We start from the raw sequence: 27330 nt of genomic DNA on the forward strand, positions 1-27330 counted from the left end.
TGGTGAAATTTTGTGGCATTCCCCTTTCATTCATTTATATAAGTTAGATAAACAAAAAAACAACAATTACAGTAAACAGAGAGGAACGCCAGAAGGCAAGAAGCTTAGCCCAATCATGGGAGTGCAATATCAAACTGCAGTAAAAAGCTTATGGGCCTCCAAGCCAAACCAATATCAAACTCAATATGCAGCAATCAGGATGAGGAGAGTGGGATGCATGTCTTTCCAAGCCAAAGCTATGCACATTTTGTCCTCCAGTCACTCCATTTTGTAACTTTCACCACCTCTGTTCTTACTCTCTACTGTGATCCTATACACATAGAAAGCTACCATGGCACCACTGCATGAAAGCACCATTATTCAGAAAGTTTGTGAGAGAAACAATCTTATAAGATCATAGTCGCAGTCTACGTCAAAACCAGAGCTAATAATGAAAGCCTTACGTATGAATGTATGAGTGGGGTGGGTGTAAGTGTCAGAACTCAGAAGGATGTTCATATCAGGACTAGCCAACATAATGTTATTCAATGTGTTATTCATGAATAATAACCACGGTACATGAACAGGAAGAGGATGCAATAACATGAACGTGCTGTGCAGCATGGGTCACAGCTCATGCATCAAAACTACAGCTTGCATCCTGGGTTTCACAATCCAAAATAGAAAAAATCAAAACTATAGTTTGAGTAGAAAAACAACCAGTTTTCAAAACTAGAACAGTCAATAACATAACCTTCTATGTGATCCAGTTTTACGGAATACCAGTAACATGCTTACATAAGAAATCCCATAGAAGCCACAATTGCTGACTTTGCACCTTGCAAACATAAAAAATTGATAACCCTAACTTGTCCTGATCTATGGCCTTAGATATCAATGGACATAGCCAAGGCTTACCTGCACGCCTATCCATAGACAAACAGGGTGTTTGTCTGAACTCCAAACAAAGCCTTCACATAACCAGCAGTGACCTCACCAACACAGAGGGGACTTGAATTGAACACCATTGTCCTATGTGTGACAATATAAAACCAACTTGTCCAATGGACTGATTTTAGACTCTAGACAATCATCAACCAACTACTGATTATCGGATCTTGCTCAAAGTCAATGAATAGGATATGTTACCTATAAATCTCACTTCATTGATCCTGTTAACCTAGTATGCAAACTGACAAGTTTGGCCACTGGATGCCAAGCTATGTTGCTCATATAGATGTTTGATTTCATTGTACAATAGAAAACACCTCTTTGTGCATCTGTAGTTCAATAGCAGTGCATCTGCAATTCAGCTGCAAAGAACTGCTGCACTCAATGCAGTCATCCTAACACTTCCAATGAGTCCCGGATCAATTATATTGTCAATTATCCAGTATGCACCCTAGAGTGAGACTGGCATACCAACTAACTAGAATAAATTTCAGTTTTCCCTGGCAAAAGTATCGCTATCCGCCTAAATAGGTCATAATGATGATATAAGCTAGACTATACAATCCCTCAACATAAAAACCATCTATGTATCCACACCTGCAACTGCTGTACATATTCACGCACATCTATGTCACACGGACAATTCATTTTTCCCTCCGTACCTGTGTCGACACCATTTTACCCTTCGTACATACAAGTTTGTATTCAATTTATAATTATATTTTCAGTTTATAATATATATTTTAGATATAGAATATATATTTAGTTTATTTTGTATTTATGTGATATATATATATAGTCGTGTCCTCGTACCCGCACCAGTACCCGTACCCAGGTGACATAGATGCACATATTTCCTGATAGTTCATGATGACCATAATCAATAAAGCAAAAAAATTAGGTAGCATGCATTATAACTACTAAAACAAGAAAAATGTTGCAATAATGCTTTATCACAAAATTTTGTAAGGCCATGCAATTAGAATTGGCAAAAATGCTTACAAAAGCACTATTGACTAAACATGATAGACCTCTAGCAAAATGTTAATAAAAGCAACAAAAGAAAAATACTTTTATAATGTGACCAGATGGCCCAGATGGTATACCTATCGAGGCTTGAAAATGCTTGAGAGAGAAAGGTTTAGAATGGTTGACAAATCTTTTTAACAAGATTTGACGGACAAATAAGATGCCTAATGAGTGGAGGAAGAGTACTTTGATGCCTCTATATAAGAATAAGGGTGATATACAAGATTGCACAAACTATCGTGGTATAAAACTCATGAGTCATACTATGAACTTTGGGAGAGGGTGATTGAGTCTAGGTTGAGGAAGGTTGTCATGATATCGGAGAATCAATTTGGTTTTATGCCGAGAAGATCAACTATGAAAGCTATTCATCTTCTTAGACAACTTACTGAGAGAAATAGAGAGAGGAACAAAGATTTGCATATGGTTTTTATTGATTTGGAAAAGGCATACGATAGAGTACCTAGGGACGTTCTCTGGTGGACAATGATGACGAAAAGTGTTTCTCTCAAGTACATTAGTATAATTAAGGATATGTATGAAAAATTAGTAACCAATGTCCGCACTTGTGGAGGGGTGACAACCAATTTTCCTATAACGGTTGGGTTACATCAAGGATCTGCTTTAAGCCCTTTCCTATTTGCTATAGTGATGGATGGGCTTACGAAATGAATTCAAGAAAATGTGTCGTGGTGTATGTTGTTTGCTGATGATATTGTTTTGATTGATGAGTCTAGAGCTGGGGTTAATGTTAAGTTAGAATTATGGAGACAGACATTGGAAGCAAGAGGTTTTAAGTTGAGTAATAGTAAGACAGAATATATGGAATGTCGGTTTAGTAAGCAACGAAGTAGTGATGGGAGTGTAGTGAAGCTTGGTGAGAAAGAAATACCGGTGGATGATTGTTTCAAATATTGGAGATCTATCATTCAAAAGTATGGAGAAATTGATGGAGATGTAAATCATAGGATAAAAGTTGGGTGGATGAAATAGAAAAGTGCAACTGGAGTGTTGTGCGATCGTAGAATGCCATTGCGGTTGAAGGAAAAGTTTTATAGGACGACTATTAGGCCCGCTTTACTATATGGTACAGAATGTTGGGCTGCCAAGAGACATCATATTCAAAAAATGAGTGTAGCTGAGATGCGTATGCTTGAATGTGTGGAAATACAATAAAAGATAAGATTCGGAACGAGGAGATACGTAAGAAGGTAGGCGTTGCACCCATTGAAAATAAGATTAGAGAGAATCGTTTACGGTGGTTTGGACATATTCGGCGAAGGCCTAATGATGCTCCAGTTAGAAGGATGGAGAAATGGGAAAATATATTAGTTAAAAGAGGTCGGGGTAGGCCTAGGAAAACTTGGATGGAGATGATAGCAAAAGGATATGAATGCTTTGAACCTCACCGAGGACATGGCATTGGATAGAAATGATTGGAGGAGAAGGATTCATGTGGAAGACCCAGAATGATTTTCTTTGTTGGTTCATATCGCCGACCCCAAATGTTTTGGGATGAAGGCGTAGTTGTTGTTGTTGTTTGTTGTGAATGTGACCACAGCATATAAAGTTACAAAATCATGTTCTATGGAATATGTTAGAACAGACTCGATGAGAGCACAAAATAAGAGGAAAGTAACAGGTAGAAATATCAAAACCTGATTAGAGCCGTAACTGAAGTCCAAATGGAGGGCCTCTGCAAGCAAAGACATTAAGAACAATGAAGCTTTGGATTGCACACATGTATCTAAAATATAATCATTAACAGCCAGCCAGCCAGCCATACACACCTACATATATGATTGCATGCATGTGTGTGTGTGTGAGAGAGAGAGAGAAGGTTCCATGACCAGGTTCAACTGTTTGACACCTCGAGGTATGAACTGAGAGAAAATAGGATTTAAACAAGGTAGACATAAAGTGCAACACTGGATGCTTTGTGTATAACACACTTGAAAGTGTCGAACATGCAGCATGGAGTGTTTTTTCTTTCACACTTATATAAAGTGCTGATGCCATGCCTAGGAGTGCTGGTGTCGGTGTCCAAAAGTGTTGGACACCGACACCTTGATCCCTCCAAAATTGAGACAACATAGATTTTGGTGTTGTGGGCCATTTATTTTTAGATGCTTCTCGATGCCCGTCTAAACATCATTCTCCAAATTTAGTACATGTTCTCTATACAACAACTATGGAAAGACAGTGTGTGGAGCCAGATCAACCAAACATTTAATGCAAATGTTGGAACATCAATGAGGCTACTAGATAATATGGTACCATTGGTAGTACGAAGTACAAGCTGTCGTAAATGGGATTATATTTGGTGCACTCTACTGCAATAAGCCAATAAACTATACAGTACTTTTCCATGTTTATGAACTTGGGAGCTTTATCTGGTCAATTGAACTCCACAAATGTTTTTGATATGGTTCATCTTCAGGAATCACACATTCGATTGAGTATTTTTTTATTAATGTTGTTAGAAGTGACAAGGTAAAGTGAAGCATTACCGTTACAACTAGTGCTGTATGTATCGTACGATACATATGTTAAATTATGTATATATACATACGTATATATATAAGTATATATATACATATATGTATATATATATACATATATGTATATATATACATTTTTTTTTGTTTTCTTATTCTCCAAATACCCAATAGAGGTATTTTGGTAAATCCCCATGTAATCTCTCCCCCTTTTCTTTTCTCTCCTTTTTTACTTTTTCGTTTCTCTTTGTTTCTTTTGCTTTTTGTAAGACCACAAGGGGCCCCACTCATCTTGTCGTTGAGACCCCAACGGTCATATTTATGACCGCTGGGGCTCCCAACGACTAGATGAGAGCCCCTTGTGGTCCCTTCTATAAATAGAGGAGGCTTTCTCTTGTATGGGCAAGGGTTTTTCACCCTCTTCTTTCTTTCTTCAATAATATCCAACTTATGACTTTTAGTCATTTTTCCCTTTAATGGGTTTTTGTATACACTTTTAGTGTTTGTGTTCTTGGCTCTTGAGATCACTCTTGAAGAGTGGTTTGCTTTATTTGTGCTTCCGCCCCTTTTCATTACAACATATCATATCTATGGGGTTTTCCGATACGATACACACTTGTATCTTGATACGAGTGTATATCTTACGATACAGTACCTATCTCAAGATACACTATAAATGCAGTTTAAGTGCACTCATTTCATTTTTTTTTAACATATAACACTCCTTGGGCCTAGTTCATATTCATCCCTAAAGAGCTTAAGAGTGATTTAGGAAGATTTTTTGCAAAAAAGGAACAAAATGATGATGTTGAAACTCATGATTGGCGTTATCTATTTCATTTTTGTTTAAATTTTGAATAAATTTGAATATGTAAAAATTTTAAGTATTGAAAAAAACAATTTATCATTTTTTTTGTTTATGTAAACACACATTATTGTGAATGTCGTGACTTATTAGCTCGGATTCATTATTTAATTTGCATATTATTTCATAGTTTGCATTTTTCTTGTGAGATATGCATGCCATTTGTAGCATGTTATCTTGATTATTGAACCTTCGACGTCAAAGGAGGAGGAGAAAAAGATGATGATGATGATGATGATAATTATTGAGGTTATATTTTCAAAAAACTTGGCTATTTAGCACTTAAGTGTTAATAAACTTGGTTATTTTGTTTTTGTTTATATAATATGAAAGTATGAGTCTTGTGGCATGTTCTTAATTGCAAGATATTTAATATTTTGCATTGTTCTTTTGAGATATACATGCAATATTATCTATATTAGTTGATGATTGATGATGTTTTATGCAACTCATGGAGACATAAATGCTTCATATGTGATTTTATGGTTGTATTTTGTCAATTCATCATTGTTTCATGTGTCATGATTTTTTATAGAATTTTTGCTATTTTTTTCTGTTTTTTCTTGAATTTTTGGAACATTTTTATTAAAAATTACGTTTTTTACGATACGCTATGATACGTATCTAACTTTGGGCACCACTGCAGGTAAACGATACACTACTTACAACCTTGGACAACATCCATTGTTTGTAACTAGGGTCGGACATTGGGTACCCGGCCTGACTCGGGTCGGGATTGAGCCCAAGTTTAAGGAACCCTCCCGAATAAAGTCAGGCCTGGCCTGGCCCGACAACTTATCGGATCGGACTTGGGCTTGGGTCCCGGACCGACTCGGGCCCTTATTATCAGAGTTAAAGAAAACTCAAATACGTTAAAACAGTCAAAACCCTATGAGTTGAGTGACTTTATTCAGTTAATATATGTTAAAAGTCAAAACCTTCAAAACTCAATAGAAAATGGCAAAAAAAAAAGGAAATGCTTTTAAATTTTAAAAAGTGCACCCTTTGCTGCTGCCTTTAAAAAATAAACAGTACAACTCTAGTTGTATGCCATGACAGGAGAAAAGGAAAGAGATGAGTGTCTCTCTCTCTCTCTCTTCACATCACTGACAAACAGCTGGTCAGTGTGATGTGACAAGAGAGGAGAGAGACATGTATCTCTCTCCCTCTCCTTTCTTGGGAATGTGCCCTTCCTTTTCAGGTTTCAATGTTCACATTCCTTCCCTTTCTTTTTTGTTTTCCTCTGAACAAGAAGTCGAGGAAGAGGACCAGATGGAGGTGATCGACAGTGCCCAGCAACTCGCCGTGGCACCCACTCTCTCAGACTGACCCGGCCCTATCGAGCAGGTCATGGACATAGGCTGAAAAGACTAACCTGATTATTGTTGGGTCGGGCTTTTACGGCCCGGCGTGACCTGATGGCCACCCCTAATTGTAACTTGAATGAGGTAAAGGCCAATGGCACTCCACTCACATCCAACTGTAATACTTTCATCAATAGCAACCTTCCTTGATTATCATTACAGCAGTTTGTAACCATGATGAATGAAAAATAGAGGCACTGCATAGAAACAAACACTAAAAAATCAATATTATAGAGCGAAGATAGAAGTACCTGAAAAAGCAAGCGAAACTCCCGGAGAAAAAGTATAGCTGCAATTCCTGCAGAAACCAAGCCCATTTATAAAGTGTTTGACATGTTACATATGTGTACACATTTCCTCTTTTTTTGGCAGAGACAATTAAAGTTAATTATTTTATTGTAGTGCAGTTTGTTAATTCTCTTTTTCTCTATTGTGACAAGTCCATCTTTATTTAATTCACAATTTCTAGCCCATCTTATTTCGTGCACTTTTATGTTCTTGAGTTTTCTTACTAAGCATGAGAGATAAAAATCCTTGTAATGTTCATGAGAATTTCACAGCTATCTAAATTTCTTGGTTTCTTTTCTGAAACCTTTTATCATTGTGGCAACAGTTTGGCATTCAATAGGTGTATAGGACGCTCCCTTTTGATGTACTGGGACTTTGGTTAAATCTTTAAAATCAGTTTGTTGTTTACAAATATGTTTTTTTATTTTCCTTTCTTTTTCCTAAACAGGTCCATATCTGTTGTAACTTTCCTTGTCTCAAAATCAAACCACTCCATCTCAGGTCCAACCCCATTTGTTCCACCATACACCCCAAATAAAACAATCTTTGGTTAGAAATCATTTTTATTTTACAGGGTTATACACATAAATATTGAAAGCATCTTAACTTTCAGAAGCTCAATTCAGAAGCACAAAACTACATTCTTTCACATTTTTGAAACTTTATGAGAAACTAGCTTCTTAAAAAATAAAAACCTAGCTTCTTTTAATATGAAAATTCACTTTGATATTGCAAATATTTTTTTTCAAGTTAAAAAAAGTCTTGCACATCTTGGATTGCTTTTAAATTTTGGAGTCCCACACATGCGTGCATGCATCAAATCTGAGTAATATTCAGAGAGTAAAAAAAGGGATGCAAGTTTTCTTACATGTGAATAGAACTAAAAAAATGTGCAGCAATGCTGCATATTACTAACCATGTAAGAACTGGGTGCAAGACAAACAAAAATGGAAAAAAGGTACTAGATGAAGCATTAACCTGCTTGACCCCTCAAAAATAAGCAAGAAGATTTTCCCTCTTTCCATGCTGTTAAGCTTGATATACTTAATGACAAAAGTGCACCTCCTAGGATCATGCCAAACCGAATGGCAGTAATGCTTCCAGTAAGCATGAAGAAAAGAAAGCCCCCAAGGAACAGAAGTCCACCTGAAAGGAAATACCCAGTGTCTTAAATAAACATTCTTTCACTCAATAAAAAGCTTAACACCAACTGCTTTTGCAACAAAACAAGTCAAAGAAGAAAGAATTTCAGAATTAGTACCATATGGAATGCCAAGGAAAAACTCACGAACTTCAGATATTTCTTTTAATTCAGCACCTTCAGAAGCAAAAGTATCCACAATTTCCTTCACATGCTCTGGAAAATTCTCCACTGCAGACGAAAGGTATTCCTTGCCCTCTACACTAACTTCTTCTGCAATTAAAGTCATATCTTGTCTAGCTTTCTCTGCTTGTACTTTCAACTTCTCAGACACATCCTTAAAGATCACCATAGCCTTCTTAGAATATATCTCATATGCTTCTTGTGACATGCCATGCATTTTTATAGCATGTTCTTTGAGAGATTCTACCATTTTTCTCCATTCTTCTTGTGACTCCTCTGCTTGCTTCTCAATCTCATTCTTCACCCTTTCCACTTCAGTGTCTGGATGATCCTGAACGAACAATTGCGAGCACAAATTCCAAAGGAATTTCAAGAATAAATAAGAACATATAAATTAAAACAATTTCCCATACTCCAAAAAACAAACAAATACGGACACAGTTAACAATGCATAATGCAGTTAAAGAATAGAAATCACAGTGCAAAGAACTAAAAGTTAAAAAAAACTAGCAACATTCCAGCATTCAATGTTTAAAAAGATGAAAGATTTGTCGGTGACACAATATATTCATGATTCATCTACTAGTTTTAGTATCAGATTGAGGTTCAAAATCTTGGGCATTCAGCATTGATTTTAAGGAGTCTATCAAAAACCCAGATAAAAATTCAAAAGAACTGAACTTCAAAGCCAAGTCTCACTACACAACAAATGGCAACTTCTGGTACAGGCATGGTTCGATACGACAAAAAACTAGGCTTATTAAAAAGTCTGAATCATGCAAAAAAAAAAACACAGCTATAGATAATCCATTATCATACAGATCGGATATGGATCCAGTAGGATCCATATAGTCCACGTGAATGTTATATTGTAATGTAATATACATTACTAACATAGGGTAGTTTTGTCATTGTAAAAGATTTGTAAAACCTACTTAAACTCTATGTTACAGGGATTCGGCTAGCAGGGTGCCGCACCCGCGTCGACGCGACTCGATGCGGGTGCAGGTGCGGTCAACCTGACCCTGGGTGCGTTGATCGCACCCAAGGTCATTTCGATTCATTTTTTTTGGATTTTTTTTTAAAAAAAATCACCTTATGAAATGGGCTGCAGAATTTAAAAATGACGCTCCAATCGACTTCTTGGAGGAGGTCGCAGCTGCGGCCTCAGGCCGAAGAGGTTGATGACCCGCCCCTGCTAACAGACGGTGGTGGGGTTAGTTTCGGGTGGGTGTAGGAACAGGGAACGATGTTCCCTGTGCACCCCCCATTGCTAAAGTCGCAGGCGAACGACGGTGAATGGTCACCATCGACTGCAGTGGTCGACCGCCAATGGCATCGACAGTCGGCGGCTGCCTACAAACAAACAAACAAAAATGCCTTACTTTTTTCCCTTACCTACACCGACGTCTGCTGGCGAAGGGTTGTTGTCGCGAGGGGGGAGGGGGGGGTCACCACCGCCATTAGTTGAAACTGTCGGTGGGGACGGCAGACCCAGCGATACCTGTATTAAAAAAAAATCCTCCTTACCGAACATCGTTGGCGAAGGGAGATCGTCGACCGAGGTGGGGATCATCATTGCCATCGTCGACGGCATTTCGACCGGTTGTCAGTGTCGATGACCGCAGGTCGACGTGGGGCCTTTGGCTTCTTTTGGAAAACTGAAGGCATTCGGTTTCCACGGTAGCAATGTATAGTGGAACCCGACCCAACGGGGGTTGGCCCGATTCGACCCGATGCAAACAGATCAAGTATCGGATCCGCCTCATAGGAGGACCCGGATCCATCATGGACTGGGTGGATCGGGTGTGAACCAAAAGTCCGATGGGTGGACCGATCTAAACTCGACTCATGCGGATCGGATATTGGATCTGAGTCTAGAGGCTCGATCTAGACCTTGATTCTTTGGTTATTGGTGGGTCAGGTCTTCCCCCATCTTGGAGCAGACCTGGATTTGTTATAGACCAGGTGGATCGGGTTTGGAACCGTTGTATGGGTCGGACATGTACCCAGAGAACCAGATCCGACCCTCGGGTTTGGGTTTGATCCGGATCGGCTAGACCCGAATCCATTTGGGGTTTCGTGTCTTCAGGTCTCGGTCAAACGCGTACAGACCGGATCCATTATGGATAGGGTCTGGCTCTGGACCAGGTTGATGATCCGCCTCGACCTGTATATATGATGGACCAGATCTAGGTCTGGACCAGGTCGGGTTCCAATATCCAACCCAGGTGTTGTTGGATCGGGTCCGGATCCAAATCAATTGGAGAATATGGGTTTGAGTCGGACCCGCGCCGGGGGGAACCCCCGGACCCCCCTTTTATATATATATATATATATATATATATATATATATATATATATATATACATTTTTGCCCCTGCCGCACCCCCGCACCCGGGTTTTTTGGAAGTGCCGAATCCCCGCACCCGCACCCATGTGACATAGCTTAAACTTAATGATGTTTAGTGCAGCCTGAGTAAGCATACAGGAAGGCTGCCGATTCCAACAAGAAGAGTGTGCTCCTCACCCTCTCTCTCTCTCTCCTCTCCCTTTTCGTTCCTTCTCGTTTTCCAAGGCAAATATTGCAATCCAAAGGCAGTTTTATCATGGTATCAGAGCGGTACAGGTCCTGGGCGTGAAGAATATCTGTCAAGCCCGTGCTCCATCAACGTGAAAAGTCGGCAGGTCACGTGATCTTAACCGATCCTTTTTTTCTGTTATTTATATTCCTTTAAGTGACAATTTGTCGTAGATCTGAAAGTTTTCCAGATCTACTATTCTATTCTCGGAGATCTGAATCACCTTTCTTTTATTCTCTCGCAGATCTGAAATCCCTTCAGATCTGTTATTATATCTTTGTTGTCGCAGATCTGACATACTTTCAGATCTGTTATCGTCTCTCTGTCGCAGCCTTTAGTTATTTTGTCTGTCGCAAATCTGGAATTTTTTCAGATCTGCTATCAGTCCTTTCTTCTATTCCCTCGCAGATCTGAAATCCCTTCAGATCTGCTATTCTATCTTTGTCGCAGATCTGAAATACTTTCAGATCTGCTATCATCTCGCTGTCACAGCTTTTAGTGATTATTTTGTCTGTCGCAGATCTGAAACCTTTTCAGATCTGCTATCAGCCCTTTCAGCCCCATAAAGCCAAGTTCAAAAATTGCTGCCAGTCTGAAATATGTCTGCCACGCCGTCTGCCACGCCTACCTATTCTCATTTATCTTAATTCTCTGTCAGTCTTTTATTTTTGTCTCAGCCACACTTGTTTTATTCCATTTCATTTTCAGCCACCAGTTCCTTTCGGCTGTCAAACATTCTATCAATGGATTCTTCAGGTAATTCGGGTCTTTCTTCCAACTTCCTGGGACAGCTTGTCTCAGAAAAGCTAACTACCAACAATTATCAGACTTGAAAACAGCAAATTGCTCCTTTTATTCAAAGTCAAGACCTTTGAGGTCACTTGGATGGTTTCACTCCGATGCCTCCAGAATTTATCACCACCGAAGCCAAAAAGGATATTCGCAATCCTGCATTTGTTACTTGGATGAAGCGCGATCAGGCTCTCGTCGCGTACATTACTTCCACATTGTCGCAAGAAGTATTGATTTTCATTCCTGATGATTGCACGTCTAAAGTTTTGTAGGAGAACTTAGCTCAGACCTACTCTCAGATATCAGAGGCTAAAGTATTGTTTTTTAAATGCGAATTTCAAATGTTAAGAAAGGGGGCAATGAGCATTATTGAGTTCTTAAATCAAGTCAAAAGCATCACAGATCAATTAGCCATGGTTGGATATCCAATGTCAGATAAAGAAAAGGTGCAGCAGACACTGAATGCATTGGGATTAGAGTATCATGTTCTTGTGACCTCTTTATTATGCCTGCCTACGTTACTCAGCTTTGAGGAATTACGTGCCAAACTTTTTCAGTACGAGATGACTCTGAAAAGCATGACTGATACTTCAGCAGGACAATCATCTTCACAAGAGGTTCTTGCCACATGAATGATAGTTGATCGTGCACGCGGAGGATGTGGCAGAGGCAGGGGAACTCCCATCCAGGGTGGACGTAGGTTACTACCTACACCAAATTCCATGGTCTGTTTTTCAAAGAATGTTCCAACATGCTATCAGTGTAACAAACGAGGTCACATCAAAGCCAATTGTTGGTTCAACCTACAAAACCGGAATAGAGCTCAAAACAATAGAAATGTTGCTACATCAGGAACTACAGGTACATTTCGAGTTAGTGATGATGCTAAGGATCTTCTCTTATCTGCAATGGCAAACTTGAATCTGAAACAAAATGATGGAATATGGTATGTTGACTTCGGGGCAGCAACTCATGTCACTGGCAATGCAGGTAAGTTCTCTATTTTGGTTCCCTATTCTGGTAAATCTAATATTATAACTGAAGATGGGACTCACCACCCTATTTCAAACATAAACAACGTTCTCATTCCTTTGTCTGAGTCATCTATTTCTTTATTTGATGTTATCTATGCACTAAATATAAAGAAAATATTGTCTCTGTTTCTAAACTTGTTGACTCTACCAATTCATCTGTGGAATTTACTCTTACTTCTGTCTTTGTCAAGGATCTTCAAACGAAGGAGATGTTCGCTAAAGGAAAGCGACGTGGGAACATGTATGTCTTCAATGAAGATCCAGCCTTCAGTCCCTTGAAGCCCAAGTCTGATTATGTCTCCAAAAACGTCCCAAGTACGTCCAAATGTAATAAGCCAGATCTCTGGGATTCTCATCTTGGTCATTGTAGTCAAGTCTTTATTGAAAAGTTAGTGTCCAATGGTTTTCTTTCAGAGTCTATTTCACCTTCATTGAAGGATAAAATGTGTCCCAGATGTCAAGTTTGCAAAAGTCATGTACTTCCTTTTCATCAAGTAAATAAAAGAGCCTCTAAGCCTTTTGAGATAATATGTTCTGATGTTTGGGGTCCAGCTCCCAATCCTTCCTCTTCTGAAAGTAAATATTATGTATCGTTTATTAACCGTTTCTCTCGTTTTACTTGGATATTCTTTATGAAACACAAATCAGAGGTCCTTCGTATCTTCCGTGACTTTCATGCCCATGTTAAAAATCAATTCTCCCAAAGTATCCAAATTCTCCAATGTGATGGAGGTGGTGAGTATTCCTCCAAAGAATTTTTAGATTTTCTCCAAGATAATGGGATACATCGTAGAGTTTCTTGCCCGTACACTCCACAACAAAATGGAACTGTTGAACATAAACACAGACATATTGTGGAAAGTGCAATGAGTATGATGCATGGTAGTAACTTGCCCATCAGTCTTTGGACAGAAGCCTTTCACACTGCCACTCATGTGATAAATCGCATTCCTATGCCTATCCTTGAAAATCGATCTCCCTATTATGTTCTCTTTGGTGTGCACCCTGATTATGATGAGTTACGAGTTTTTGGATGCACATGTTATGTACATATTGACAAATCCATGAGAACTAAATTTCAGGACAAAGCCTCTATATGCCAATTTGTAGGTTATGCAGATGAACACAAGGGGTACAAGTGCTATGAACCTGCCAATAAGAAAGTCAGAATTTCCAGAAATGTTATTTTTGATGAAAATAGCTTCCTGGAGAACAAAACCAACCATAGTCCTGAACATGGTGAGACAACAGATAGTTGGTATGATCCATGGCTCAGTGCTGAACTTATTTCACATGATGCTGAACATACTACTTTGGACCCTACAAGCATACATGATGAGACGACTTCAGATAAGGTATCGGAAACACAATGTTTGAGATATAAAGGAAATGTCTACACCAGAAGACCCAGAGAGAAAACAGATGCACCTGCTGGAGAACACATGGCATTATCCAGTAACAGAGAGGCGCCAAGAAGATCAAGCAGGATAGGACATCCTATTGAAAAATGGGTGAGTTATGATAACTTCTCTATGGATTTTAAGATCTTTCTATCCAAGATTGAAAAACATGAGGAACCACTTGGGTTTTGTCAAGCTGTCCAATCTAACAAATGGATTGAAGCGATGAATGAGGAGATAGAAGCACTTCATGAGTGTCGAACATGGGAGATAGTTGGTAGTTCTCCTAATAAAAATGTAGTTGGCTCGAAGTGGGTGTATAAGATTAAGTATAAATTGGATGATAGTATTGAACGATACAAGGCATGTCTCGTTGCCAAAGGTTTCACCCAAGAATATGGTCAAGATTACGATGAGACCTTCAACCCAGTGGTGAAAATGGGAACCATTCGTATTATCCTTGGCCTGGCTATTGAACATGGGTGAAATCTTAGTCAACTTGATGTCAAAAATGCATTTCTTCATGGGGATTTGAAGGAAGAGGTCTACATGGGGCAGCCTCAAGGTTATACAGAAGAAGACCCAAAAGAATATATGTGTAAATTAACCAGAGCATTATATGGTTTAAAGCAAGCCTCCAGGTCCTGGTTTGAAAGCTTCTCCTTAGAAATTCAGAACCACGGTTTCATTTATTCCCAACTAGGCCATTCTTTATTCATATACAGGGATGGAACCACTGTGGTTTTCTTACATATATATGTCGATGATATAGTGATCATTGATAATGCTCCAGACCATATTCAACAAATTAAAGTTTTACTAAGTATGTGATTCAAGATGAAAGACTTTGGAGAACTAAGATATTTACTTGGTATAGAGGTGGACAGGCAAGATGGAAAAATGTCATTAACTCAACACAAATACACTATTGATCTTCTGGCCAAAGCAGGAATGACAGATTGCAAACTTGTGCCTACACCTAGTGTTGTCAATCAAAAACTCAGCATTTATGATGGTGAGTTGTATCCTGATGCAAGCAAGTATCGCAGTTTAGTGGGCATGTTACAGTATCTTACCTTTACTAGACCAGACATTGTATATTTTGTGAATCAAGTATCTCAGTTCATGCATGAATCAAAGACTGGTCACATGAATGCCATCAAACGTAATGTTTGCTATCTAAAAGGCACGGTGGGTGATGGACTCATTTATGCTCAATCTTCGTGGGGAACACCGAAGCATGACATATTGGCCTATACAGATGCGGACTGGGCAGGGGATCCAGATGAAAGAAGGTCTGTTTCAAGATACTGTGTTTTCATTGGAATCAATCTTATCTCATGGAGTAGCATAAAACAGAAAGTTGTGGCAAGATCTAGCACAGAGGCAGAATATAGATCTATGGCAGCTACCACAGCAGAAGTAACCTGGATTAGGCATCTACTTACAGAGATGGGAGAGAGTATCTCAAGTTCAACCCTCATGTGCGATAATAGAAGTGCTATACAAATTGTGTTCAATCCCGTTCATCACAGTCGGACCAAACATATTGAGATTGACCAACATTTCATCAGACAAAAAATAGCAGACAAAGAGATTGAACCGGTTTATGTGTCTTCAAAAGACCAAGTTGCTGATATGTTCACAAAGGGTCTCACAAGTAACCGGTTTTGGTATCTAAAGAACAAGTTGCACATGTTTCAATCTCATGCACAAATTGAGGGAAGGTGTTAGAATACAGATCGGATATGGATCCAGTAGGATCCATATAGTCCACGTGAATGTTATATTGTAATGTAATATACATTACTAACATAGGGTAGTTTTGTCATTGTAAAAGATTTGTAAAACCTACTTAAACTTAATGATGTTTAGTGCAGCCTGAGTCTGCCGATTCCAACAAGAAGAATGTGCTCTCTCTCTCTCTCTCTCTCTCTCTCTCTCTCTCTCTCTCTCTCTCCCTTTTTGTTCCTTCTCGTTTTCCAAGGCAAATACTGCAATCCAAAGGCAATTTTATCATGCATGCGCACACACATGTACTGATGTCATTAGAAACAGCAAATAATTCTCCATGATCTCGTGGATCATAAATGTAAGGATTCAACACCATATACTATAAAATAAAATACAACCAACAACCAGAAACCAACTTCAACTAGGTGACGATACTCTACCATCACTTTTATCAGTTGAAAGCTCAAAGCCCCAGTGATGCAGCTGGTGCTTGAGATGAAGAAGGAAGAGCAACTATGTCATGCCCCCAAAACTGACCCCAAATGATCACGTCTTAGGGGGTAACTGTTCATTTCTGATGTTGGGTATAGAGTAAGCCAACAAAGTTTCACAAAAGAAAGATCATGAGCATTTACAGAGCAATTGCACAACTCTATTTACTAAAACTACACTTTTATTTTGATTGCCAATACAAGCCCAAAATCTCGTTTTGAGGACATTTAAGAGAACTAATATATAAACTAACAAAACAAATGACTCAAATTCTTCACTCCTTGTCAATGTCTTGGTCCACCATTATCCTTTCAAACTGCCTGGCAACTAATATCACTGAGTTTCATTCTGAAAAGCACAACAATTATGAAATGAGCTACCACTGCTTAGTAAGTTACTATTTTTCATTCATCCATTAGAGTGATAGGTTTATTTTCAAATTAATCATTTAAAAAGAATTGCTTTGGAAAACGTTTATTGTACCACCCCCTTTTGAATTTTTACACCTTTTTAAAGACAATACAACAACAACAACAACTACGCCTTCATCCCAAAACAATTGGGGTCGACGATATGAACCAAAAAAGAAAAGCATTCTGGGTCTTCCACATGAATCATTCTCCTCCAATCATTTTTATCCAATGCCATGTCCTCGATGAGGTTCAAAGCATTCATATCCTTTCCTATCATCTCCATCCAAGTCTTCTTAGGCCTACCCCGACCTCTTTTAACTAATATATTTTTCCATTTCTCCATCCTTCTAACCAGAGCATCATTAGGCCTTCGACGAATATGTCCAAACCACTATAAACGATTCTCTCTCATCTTATTTTCAATGGATGCAACGCCTACCTTCTTATGTATTTCCTCATTCCGAATCCTATCTTTTATTGTATTTTCACACATCCATCTAAGCATACGCATCCCAGTTACACTCATTTTTTGAATATGATGTCTCTTGGCAGCCCAACATTTCGTACCATATAGTAAAGCGGGCCTAATTGTCATCTTATAAAACTTTCCCTTCAACCACAATGGCATTTTATGATCACACAACCCTCCAGTTGCACTTTTCCACTTCATCCACCCAACCTTTATCTTATGATTTACATCTCCATTAATTTTTCCATACTTTTAAATGATAGATCCTAAATATTTGAAACAATCATCCACCGGTATTTCTTGCTCACCAAGCTTCACTACACTCACATCACTACTTCGTTGCTTACTAAACCGACATTCCATATATTCTGTCTTACTCCTACTCAACTTAAAACCTCTTGCTTCCAATGTCTGTCTCCATAATTCTAACTTAGCATTAACCCCAGCTCTAGACTCATCAATCAAAACAATATCACCAGCAAACAACATACACCACGGCACATTTTCTTGAATTCATTTCGTAAGTTCATCCATCACTATAGCAAATAGGAAAGGGCTTAATGCAGATCCTTGATGTAACCCAACCGTTATAGGAAAATTGGTTGTCACCCCTCCACAAGTGCGGGCATTGGTTACTACTCCTTCGTATATATCTTTAATTATACTAATGTACTTGAGAGAAACACCTTTCTTCATCATTGTCCACCAGAGAACATCCCTAAGTACTCTATCGTATGCCTTCTCCTAATCAATAAAAACCATATGCAAATCTTTGTTCCTCTCTCTATATCTCTCAATAAGTTGTCTAAGAAGATGTATAGCTTCCATAGTTAATCTTTCAGGCATAAAACCAAATTGATTTTCCGATATCATGACAACCTTCCTCAACCTATACTCAATCACCCTGTCCCAAAGTTTCATAGTATGACTCATGAGTTTTATACTACGATAGTTTGTGCAATCTTGTATATCACCCTTATTCTTATACAGAGGCACCAAAGTACTCTTCCTCCACTCATTAGGCATCTTATTTGTCCGTTAAATGTTGTTAAAAAGATTTGGCAACCATTCTAACCTTTTTAAAGACAATATCTTCAAAAATTCAGGTCACTTTTGGAAGAATTTATTCAAAAGAATTAAGTTTAAGACATTTTTTTTTCAGAAAACCCATTTATAATTAGCCTTTGAAATATTTAAATAGGGTAAAATCTTTAATTGGTTTGAACAACACTTTAAACAATAACCATTGGTATAAATAATACTTTTAAACTTTTATTGTCCTAAAACCATGTCCAAATCACTACCAACTAGATGAGCCAAAACATTTAATGTCAATCTCATTAAGTAATAATTACTAACTTGTGAGGGGTCCAGTTGTAACAATTTAGAACCCAAAAAGGTCAAAGCACGAGGCTAATACCCTCCACAGGTAACATTTAATTTCATTAACTAGATCAAATGATTCATCCAACTCAAGACCAGTTCACTGAGTTAGTAGAATTTCCATGACAAGTCTCTAAGTCATATACATCTAACACCCAAAATTAGTGGTTTTCCTCGAAAGATGCATCAAGGCACAATTTAACCAGTAGGCGATTCAATAAATATATAATACTGAAGCGATTGGACATTCTTAAATTCACCAATGCGTTAGAACTGAAAGCCATTTTGCTTAAAAAAATCACATATGCTTTAAATCAATAAATCAATAAGCACAAATTCTAAATCTTTTAAAATCAACAGTTCTTTGAAGCAAATATATATTCATTTATGAAATCATAAGTGTAAATAGTCCTTTGAAAATACCGTATTGTTATTTTTATTATTTTTTAAACCATACTTATGAACAATCCTTTAAAATAATCATTCTTGAAACCATAAGTATGAGTAGTCCTTTAAATAATCATTTTGAAACAATAGGTGATGTGAGCATATTCAATCATGCCGAAGTATAAAAAAAGAGAGTAGCTTTACAATTATGACCAATAAATCCAACAATTATAAAGGATAAAAAGATTCTTATCGTTATCACTTGCATTGACAATTTATAATGGAAGGAACATCTCTACTTTAATAATCAAACTTTAACTATAATCACAAGTAGCAATTCTAGTTATGAGTAAAAAAATTGCAACTTACTCTGGCCATGAATGGTAAAATATAACTCTAATTTCAAAATAGAAATTCTAACTTACTTAAAAATGCAATTCTAATTTTAAATGGTAACCAACAACTTATTCTCAATAGGGACGATAAATCCTAACTTACTTTAAGATAATTTCTAATTACATGTCATAAATCCAAATTATAGCTTCAAAATGATAAACAGTTACTTGCCTTGATCTTGGTTCCTTCCTCTCTCTCTCTATGAGACGGCCTCGATAAATCATAACTTACTTCAAGATAATTTTTAATTATAAGTCATAAATCCAAATTATAACTTCAAAATAATAAACAGTTACTTGCCTTGAACTTGGTTCCTTCCTCTCTTTCTCTCTCTATGAGACACCCTCGATAAATCCTAACTTACTTCAAGATAATTTTTAATTACAGGTCATAAATCCAAATTATAACTTCAAAATGATCATCAGTTACTTGCCTTGAACTTGGTTTCTCTCTCTCTCTCTCTCTCTCTCTCTCTCTCTCTCTCTCTCTCTCTATATATATATATATATATATATATATATATATATATATATATATATATATATATATATATATATGAGATGGCCTCTAGGTCTCTCCTCTTTGTTATCACAAATGATGGGAAAGGGGGATCTCCACTCCCCCCTCATTTATAGTTTTTCAGCCCCACTAGAGTGTTGCCACCTAATCCATCATGTGTCTTCTTTATCATGGACACTCAGCTAATTGAGGTGTTAATTCCTTATTTACTTTCATTCATGTGTTGACACCTAATAGGTTGAGGTGTCGGCTCTTGTTGACACACAACTAAATGGTATGTCTTTCTATTATGTTGTCATATGGCTGGTTGGAGTACTTAAGATGGACCCTATAGCTATTCTGAATCAAAATCCAAAATAGCATACCAAATTCATGCTTGTACTCAAAATGATATCCTACTCCATATCTATATATGAAAACCCTTAAAATCCAAAATAGGTAAGACCTTGGATTGGATATTCAATCGTATTGAATCCATTGCAGCCTTTTTGATATCTTTTTTTTATATTCTTCTCCTATAATACATGGACAATAATGACCCTAGGTTTGACTTTCATCGGTGACCTAGGTTTGACTTTTACAAGACTTAGAATATTTGGCTCTTATAATTCTTAGACAATTATGACCATGGTTTGACTTTTTCAGGAGACTCAAGTTTGACTTTTACCAAAGACTTGGAATAGTCGTCACTTATAATTTCTAGATAATTATGACCTTAGTTTGACTTTTATAAGTGTCATGTGTTTGACTTTCATAAAAGATCAGTATATTACATTCCTCACCCCTTTAAAAAGAAATTTAGTCCTCTAAATTTCATGTACCTTAGAATAGGTCTGGATATTTTGCTTTCATTTCCTCTTCACGCTCCCAGGTGGCATTTTCTCCTGAATGGTTCTGCCACTGTATTTTGAACATTTGCACACACTTGGACTGGAGCACCTGTTCTTTTTAGTCCATAATCCCCATAGGTTGTTCAATTATCTCAAATCATCTATTATCTAGACCATGGTTGCCAGTTGAGGAAGCGGGAGCGGGAAGCGATACGGGAAGCGGGAGCGGGAAGCGAGGCACTTTCAAAATTTTAGGAAGCGGGGAAGCGGGGGACCACTTAGGAGCGATTCGGGAAGTGTCTCGGAAGCGACCTAGGAAGCGTCTCGGAAGCGACATAGGAAGCGTCTCGGAAGCGAGGGGGAAGCGAAAAAAATAAAAATAAAAATAAAAATAAAAAATACAAAAAAATTGAAAAAAACAGGGGAAGCGTGGGGGAAGCGAGGGGGAAGCGTGGGGGAAGCGAGGGGGAAGCGCGCTTCCCATTAAAGGGAAGCGTGTCCCCCATTAAAGGGAAACGAGTCCCCCATTAAAGGGAAACGCGTCCCCCATTAAAGGGAAGCGCGCTTCCCAAAAAAGGGGGACGCGCTTCCCAAAAAAGGGGGACGCTTCCCCCCACGCTTCGGAAGCGCGACGTTCCGCGCTTCGGGGAAGCGCGCTTCCCCTTTTAGCTAGGCGCTTCCGGTAACTCTGATCTAGACAGACTCATAATGGATAAAAAGTGATGGATCTGGATCGTACTTCCTCAACATTGATACATGAAACACATTGTGAATGTTCGATAGATTGAGAGGTAAGGCTATTCTGTAAGCAATCTCTCGAACCCTTTCCAAAATCTCAAATGGTAAAATAAATCTAGGGCTCAACTTTCTCTTCTTTTCAAATCTCATGGTTCCTTTAGAAGGAGATACTTTCAGGAACACATTGTCACCAACTTGAAACTCAAGATTTCTTCTTCAATTATCAGCATCTTTTTGTTTGCTTTGGGCAGTGCAAAATCTCACATATTGATTTTATCGTTTTTGTTGTTTCTTGTATCAATTCTGGTCTCATGAGCTTCATTTCCCCTACTTTTCCCCAGCAAATGGGTGATTTGCATTTCCTGCCAAACAACGCTTTATAAGGGTCCGATTGAATATTGTCATGGTAGTTGTTATTGTACGCAAAATCTATCAAAGGCAAGTGGTCATCCCAGTTTTTCCTGAAGTCCCAATCCTAGGTCTAACCTATTTTGAATTTTAAGGGTTTTTGAATATGAATATGGACTAAGATATCATTTTGAGTATGAGTATTGATTAAATATGTCATTTTGGATTTGAATTTGAAATAGTAATAGGGTTCAACCCAAGTACTCCAACTAGCTACATGATAAAATAATGGATAGACAGACCAATTAGTTATCTCAACAAGAGCTGACATCTCAGCCTGTTAGGTGTCTACACATGAACGAAAGCAAATAAGGAATTAACACCTCAAATAGTTGAGTGTCCACGAAGATGGTTACACAAAACACAAATATGACACATGACAGATTAGGTGACAACACCCTAGTGAGGCTAAAAAACTTTAAATAAGAGGAGATGGAGACCCTCCTTCTCTATTATTTGTGGTGTAGCGACATAGAGGAGAGACCTAGAGGTTGTTCCATAGAGAGAGAGAGGAACTAAGTAACTATTTATCATTTTGAACTTAGAATTTAGATTTATGACTTGTAATAAGAAATTATTTTGAAGTAAGTTAGGATTTATCATTCCTAGTGAGAATAAGTTATTGGTTACCATTTAAAATTAGAATTATATTTTGATTAGAATTGCATTTTTAAGTTAGAATTTTCATTTTGAAATTAGTTATATTTTATCATTCAGGGCTGGAATAAGTTATAATTTTTCTACTCATAACTAGAATTGTTACTTGTGATTAGAGTTAAAGTTTGATTATTAAAATAGAGATGTTTCTTCCATTATAAATTGTTAATGCAAGTGATAATGATAATAATCTTTTTATCTTTTGTAATTGTTGGATTTATTGGTCATAATTGTAAAGTTACTCTTTTTTTATACTTCAGCATAATTGAATATGTTCACGTTACATATGGTTTCAAATGATTATTTAAAGGGCTATTCATACCTATGGTTTCAAGAACGATTATTTTAAAGGGCTTATGATTTCAAAAAAAATAAAAATACGATCTTTTCAAAGGACTTCACGCCTATGATTTCAAAAATGAATATATGTTTCCTTCAAAGAACTATTCAGTTAAAAAGATTTAGGATTTGTGTTCACTGATTTATTGATTTAAAGTATACGTGATTTTTGAAGCAAAATAGCATTCAGTTTTAAAGCATTGGTGAATTTAAGAATGTCCAATCACTTGTGACCATATTCACAAATATCATTGAGATTTTGAAAATCTCCCGATATTATCATGAAATATTCATAAAATGCAATAAATTCGATAATTGCGTGAGATTTTCAACATCTCACCTATTTTGAATAAATCACGATTTTCTCGGGATTCTATCACGACTTTTTGAACACCGAACATGCCCAAAAAAATAAAATAAAGGGCAAATCAATCACTCACCTTTTAAAATTTGAAAAGGTTGCCGACTGCATGGTGTTATATGATGTTGTCAACACTCGTTTACTTTATTGCTCCTAAAATATAGGGAAATGACCCTATTAAGTAGAGGAGGTAGGAGGCTCTTGTTCACCCTCCTCTTTGATATAAGACTAATTTGTATACTCCACTCACACGAAACACCTTCACTCGCCCACATGAGACACTTTTTTCCCTTCTCTTGTTCTATTTCTATGTTCCACAATAAGAAGAGATTTTATAACCTGTTTATAGAACTTTTTTATTATACATTTATTAATTTTGTTCTAAAAAAATAGGTATTTTCCCAAGATTTTTTCGAGAAAAACAAAAAGTTTCAAAATCTCTGGAGAAATTCCATCGCCGAGAAATTGCCAAGAACAAAGTTTGTAACTATGTTTTGTATTGTATATGTATCGAACCGCCAGTTGGTTAAATTGTCCCTTAATGCATCTTTCGAGGAAGACCTCTATTATTGGGTGTTAAATATATATGACCTAGAGACTTGTCATGGAAATTTTATTAACTCAGTGGACTAGTGCTGAGTTGGATGAATTCTTTGATCTAGTTAATGAGAGTAAATGTTACATGTATAAGGCATCGACCTCATGATTTGACCCCTCTCGGGTTCTAAACTGTTACAAGTGAAACCCTCACCAGTTGGTAATTGTTGCCCAATGAGATTGACATTAAATGTTTTGGTTCTTCAGTAGTAACGAATGAATTTTGTCTAACTCTCGAAGCTTTGGTGGGTAGTGATTTGGACATGAATTTAAGATAATAAAAGTTTAAAAGTATTGTTTATACCAATGGTTATTGTTTAAAGTGTTGTTCAAACCAATTACACATTTTACCCTATGTCACAGAGACTCGGCCAACTGGGTGTTGCACCCGCGTCGACGCGATGCGGGTGCTCGTGCGCGTGCGATCAACCTGACCCTGGGTGCGGTCAACGCACCTAGGGTCATTTATGTTCAACTTTTGGACTTTAACAAAGTGCCACACCCCCGCACCTGCACCCATGTGACATAGATTTTACCCTATTTCAATATTTTAAAGGCTAATTATAATGGGGATTTTAAAAAAAAAATGTCTTAAAGTTAATTTCTTCGAATAAATTCTTACAAAAGTGGCTCGAATTTTTAAGACATTGCCGTTAAAAAGGTGTAAAATTTCAAAAAATGTTGGTATAATAAACTACTTCTCAAAGCAATTCTTTTTAAATGATTAATTTGAAAATGAATCTAACACTCTAATGGATGGATAGTAAATAGTAACTTATTGGGCAGTGGTAGCTCATTTTATAATTACTATGCCTTTCAGAATGAAGCTTGATGGTATTAGTTGCCAGGCAGTTTGAAAGCATAATGGTTGACCGTGACATTAACAAGGAGTGAAGAATTTGAGTCATTTGTTTTGTTAGTTTATGTATTGAAAGTTCTTGTAAATGTCCCCAAAAACCAGTTTTTGGGCTTGTATTAACAATTGAAATAAAGTTATAGTTTTAGTAAATAGAGTTGCGCAAATGCTCTGTAAATATTTATGTTCTTTCTTGTGTGAAACTTTGTTGGGCTTACTCTATACCCAACATCAGAAATAAACAGCTCACAGTCACCCCCTGAGACATGATCAGTTGGGGTCAGTTTTGGGGGGCGTGATAAACTATCCTAATTGTCTAGAGTAAAACTAGTATCTACAAAGAAAATTACTTTGAAACATGCTATATATAGCCTGAAAACTTCGAAGACACACTATGTATAGCCCATGATAATGTAAAAGATGTGCATAACTCACTAACCACTTCACTAGTCATTCCACATTCATAAAACCTACCTAGTCATTGGTCTATCTCCACATGCAATGTTGTTGCAGCTTGCCTTCTATTCATGATTAATCAACAAACAAGGGAACCAATATTTTGATAGCAAATGTTGTAGCAAGTGTGATATTAAACAATGAAGCAAGTTTATAAGAGATGGATAAAAAGAAAGCATTTGCAGGAAGGTTTAATTCAATTTAATCTAATAGCATATGTATAAAAGTGAATTAGTCATAGTTGATCAACTTAGTGAGAAAGTAACGTTGGTAATTAACAAAACCAGAATTTCTGCATTCCCTTCCCTTAATCTAGCCACTCTCTCCATTGCTTCTTCTCCTTATCATTTGTCTCCTCCATCCTAAATTGCTATTTATTCAATGGAACTACTAAACCTTACCTATTCATATAGGCAAAGTTTCTAGCAGCCATAAAATTTAAGAATTCAATAGATCAAGATGTCCCTTGATGTCCGACTCCATTTCTATCTGTGCATAAACTTCAAAAAGAGAAGGGGAAGAAACAGGGGTTTTGAATTTAGGGTTTCTTTAAAAGATCATGGATTTTGAAATTTGTTCTGTGGAGCAGAGTAGGACCCAGAATCTTGTATTTTCAGAATTTCATGAAGCTGAGTTGGGTTGGAAATCCAGATTCCAAGGTCCAGCTAAATGCAAACATGCCACAGGATGCTTAAACTCATAATGTGCAATGCAAGCATGTCGCTCGAAGCTTCAATAATCTTAAGTGGAACTAAAAGCATTTTTAGTTTTACAAAAAGAAAGCAAAACATTTTTCTTACCTTTCCTTTGTATTGAAAAAGAAGTACATAAACAACCAAATTAACATCCTTCAGTCGATAATGTGATCAAACATTTGGTAATCTGTAATCAGCGAACTAGTCGGTTTCCTTCCTCTTAGAGAGCATTTCTTTTCGAACTTCCACACCGAGCAAACTAAACTAAGGACGCCCTCAAATCATCAAAGAAACAGTCTTTTTTCACCATTCATTCCTCAACAATCAACAGATACCGTACAATTTTTCCTTTTCATCAGAACAAGTATATATAACTATACGCCTCGGCGTGTACCTCGGCCTCGCGTTCGAGCCAAAAGCATGCAAACCATTAAAATCCATGCATGACGCGGCTCAATTCCAAACAAACAAACAAACTAAACTACGATGCAAAACCCTGAAACGAAAAAAAATCAAACGCAACGGAGATGAACCCAATCGTTCCTCGCAAGCAAACACCCCAGGTTTCGAAATTCTATCAAAAGAAACCAACAGAAGAAAAAGGAAAAAAAAAATCCAAATCCCTTCTTATCGAGACCGAAAGGAAATCAGAAAACGCCTAGGTCTCAATAAAAACACTACAACACTAGCCGAAACCATGGCCCAACAACAAGCAGACGCTCTGAGACCGAATCATTACCGATCCTTCGTGCGGCGACGCGGTGGAGAGGGGGATCACGCGGCCGAAGGAGAGGCTCGGCCTTCGAATCGGATTGCACAGACGAAGACGAGGATGGTCGACGACGCTCTTGCGCTTGAGAAGAGCTCCGGAGGCCGTGGAAAGAAGAGTGCTGCGGCGTGCCGCCCTCGGAGCCAAAATAGGGTTGCCATGAGAGATTAGGGTTTCGAGAGCGGTCATGGCGGTGGAAGAGAACAGCAGAGAAGACGAAGAAGAAGAAGAGGACAAAGAACTCAGAAGAGAGAAAGCAAAGTGGGAAGGCGGAGAGGACGAGGTCTTCTTTGAAGAGCTTTCTTGGTGCTTAGTGGACTCTCTCTCTCTCTCTCTCTACTTAACCAGTGTGTTGCTCTAAATAATATAGCTGACTAGTTTTGTGTGTTTGTGAAAACAGTACATTGTATTTTACTGCCACGTGTAAAGACAGTTTCGCAGGCTAAAGCTAGGTTATGCTGGCTTGATTTGCAGATTATCACATTGCTCACCTTGTCAGAGACAGCAAGCGGGGTTGTTATTTTTTTAATTGAACTGGACCCCGATCTGGATCCGAATCGTGTGAGCATTTAGGAGTGCAAACGGGTCGGATTCGGGCCGGATCTTTCAGATCCGAATCTTAATCCAAAATATAAACAATAGATCTGAATCCGGATCCGGATGTGAATCTGATTCGAGGAGCTAAGGTCGAATCTGAATCCGAATTGCTTGTGGTAATAATGGAT

The 27330-nt window shown here is 37.7% G+C and overlaps 1 protein-coding gene across 2 annotated transcripts; it reads right to left on the reverse strand.

Moving 5' to 3' along the window:
- On the reverse strand, positions 1-26940 carry LOC149839326 (protein FATTY ACID EXPORT 3, chloroplastic-like). Of its 2 annotated transcripts, XM_090002463.1 has the most exons (6): positions 26576-26940; positions 8236-8629; positions 7953-8120; positions 6938-6984; positions 3618-3655; positions 1-340 (listed from the first exon to the last, which is right to left on the reverse strand). In XM_090002463.1, the coding sequence occupies exons 1-6, from the start codon at positions 26792-26794 to the stop codon at positions 259-261; spliced, it is 948 nt and encodes a 315-aa protein (XP_089858589.1). In that variant the 5' UTR covers positions 26795-26940; the 3' UTR covers positions 1-258. The 2 variants fall into 2 exon arrangements, with proteins under 2 accessions (XP_089858589.1, XP_089858590.1); XM_090002464.1 differs by lacking the exon at positions 3618-3655 and having other exon boundaries at positions 180-340; positions 26576-26937.
- Positions 26941-27330: the final 390 nt, after the last annotated feature.

This window comes from Nuphar pumila, chromosome 4, assembly GCF_984573655.1.
Source record: "Nuphar pumila chromosome 4, dmNupPumi1.hap1.1, whole genome shotgun sequence".
In the NCBI taxonomy this organism is placed as follows: Eukaryota; Viridiplantae; Streptophyta; class Magnoliopsida; order Nymphaeales; family Nymphaeaceae; genus Nuphar; species Nuphar pumila.

What these genes read in the sequence shown, in the direction of transcription:
- LOC149839326 (XM_090002463.1), bottom strand. Translation starts at nt 26,794, where the DNA reads ATGACCGCTCTCGAAACCCTAATCTCTCATGGCAACCCTATTTTGGCT. An exon ending in CGTCGCCGCACGAAGGATCG is followed by an intron (nt 8,630 to 26,575) that starts GTAATGATTCGG and finishes TTGTTCGTTCAG; the next exon opens with GATCATCCAGACACTGAAGT. An exon ending in AGTTTCGCTTGCTTTTTCAG is followed by an intron (nt 3,656 to 6,937) that starts GTACTTCTATCT and finishes CTTTGCTTGCAG; the next exon opens with AGGCCCTCCATTTGGACTTC.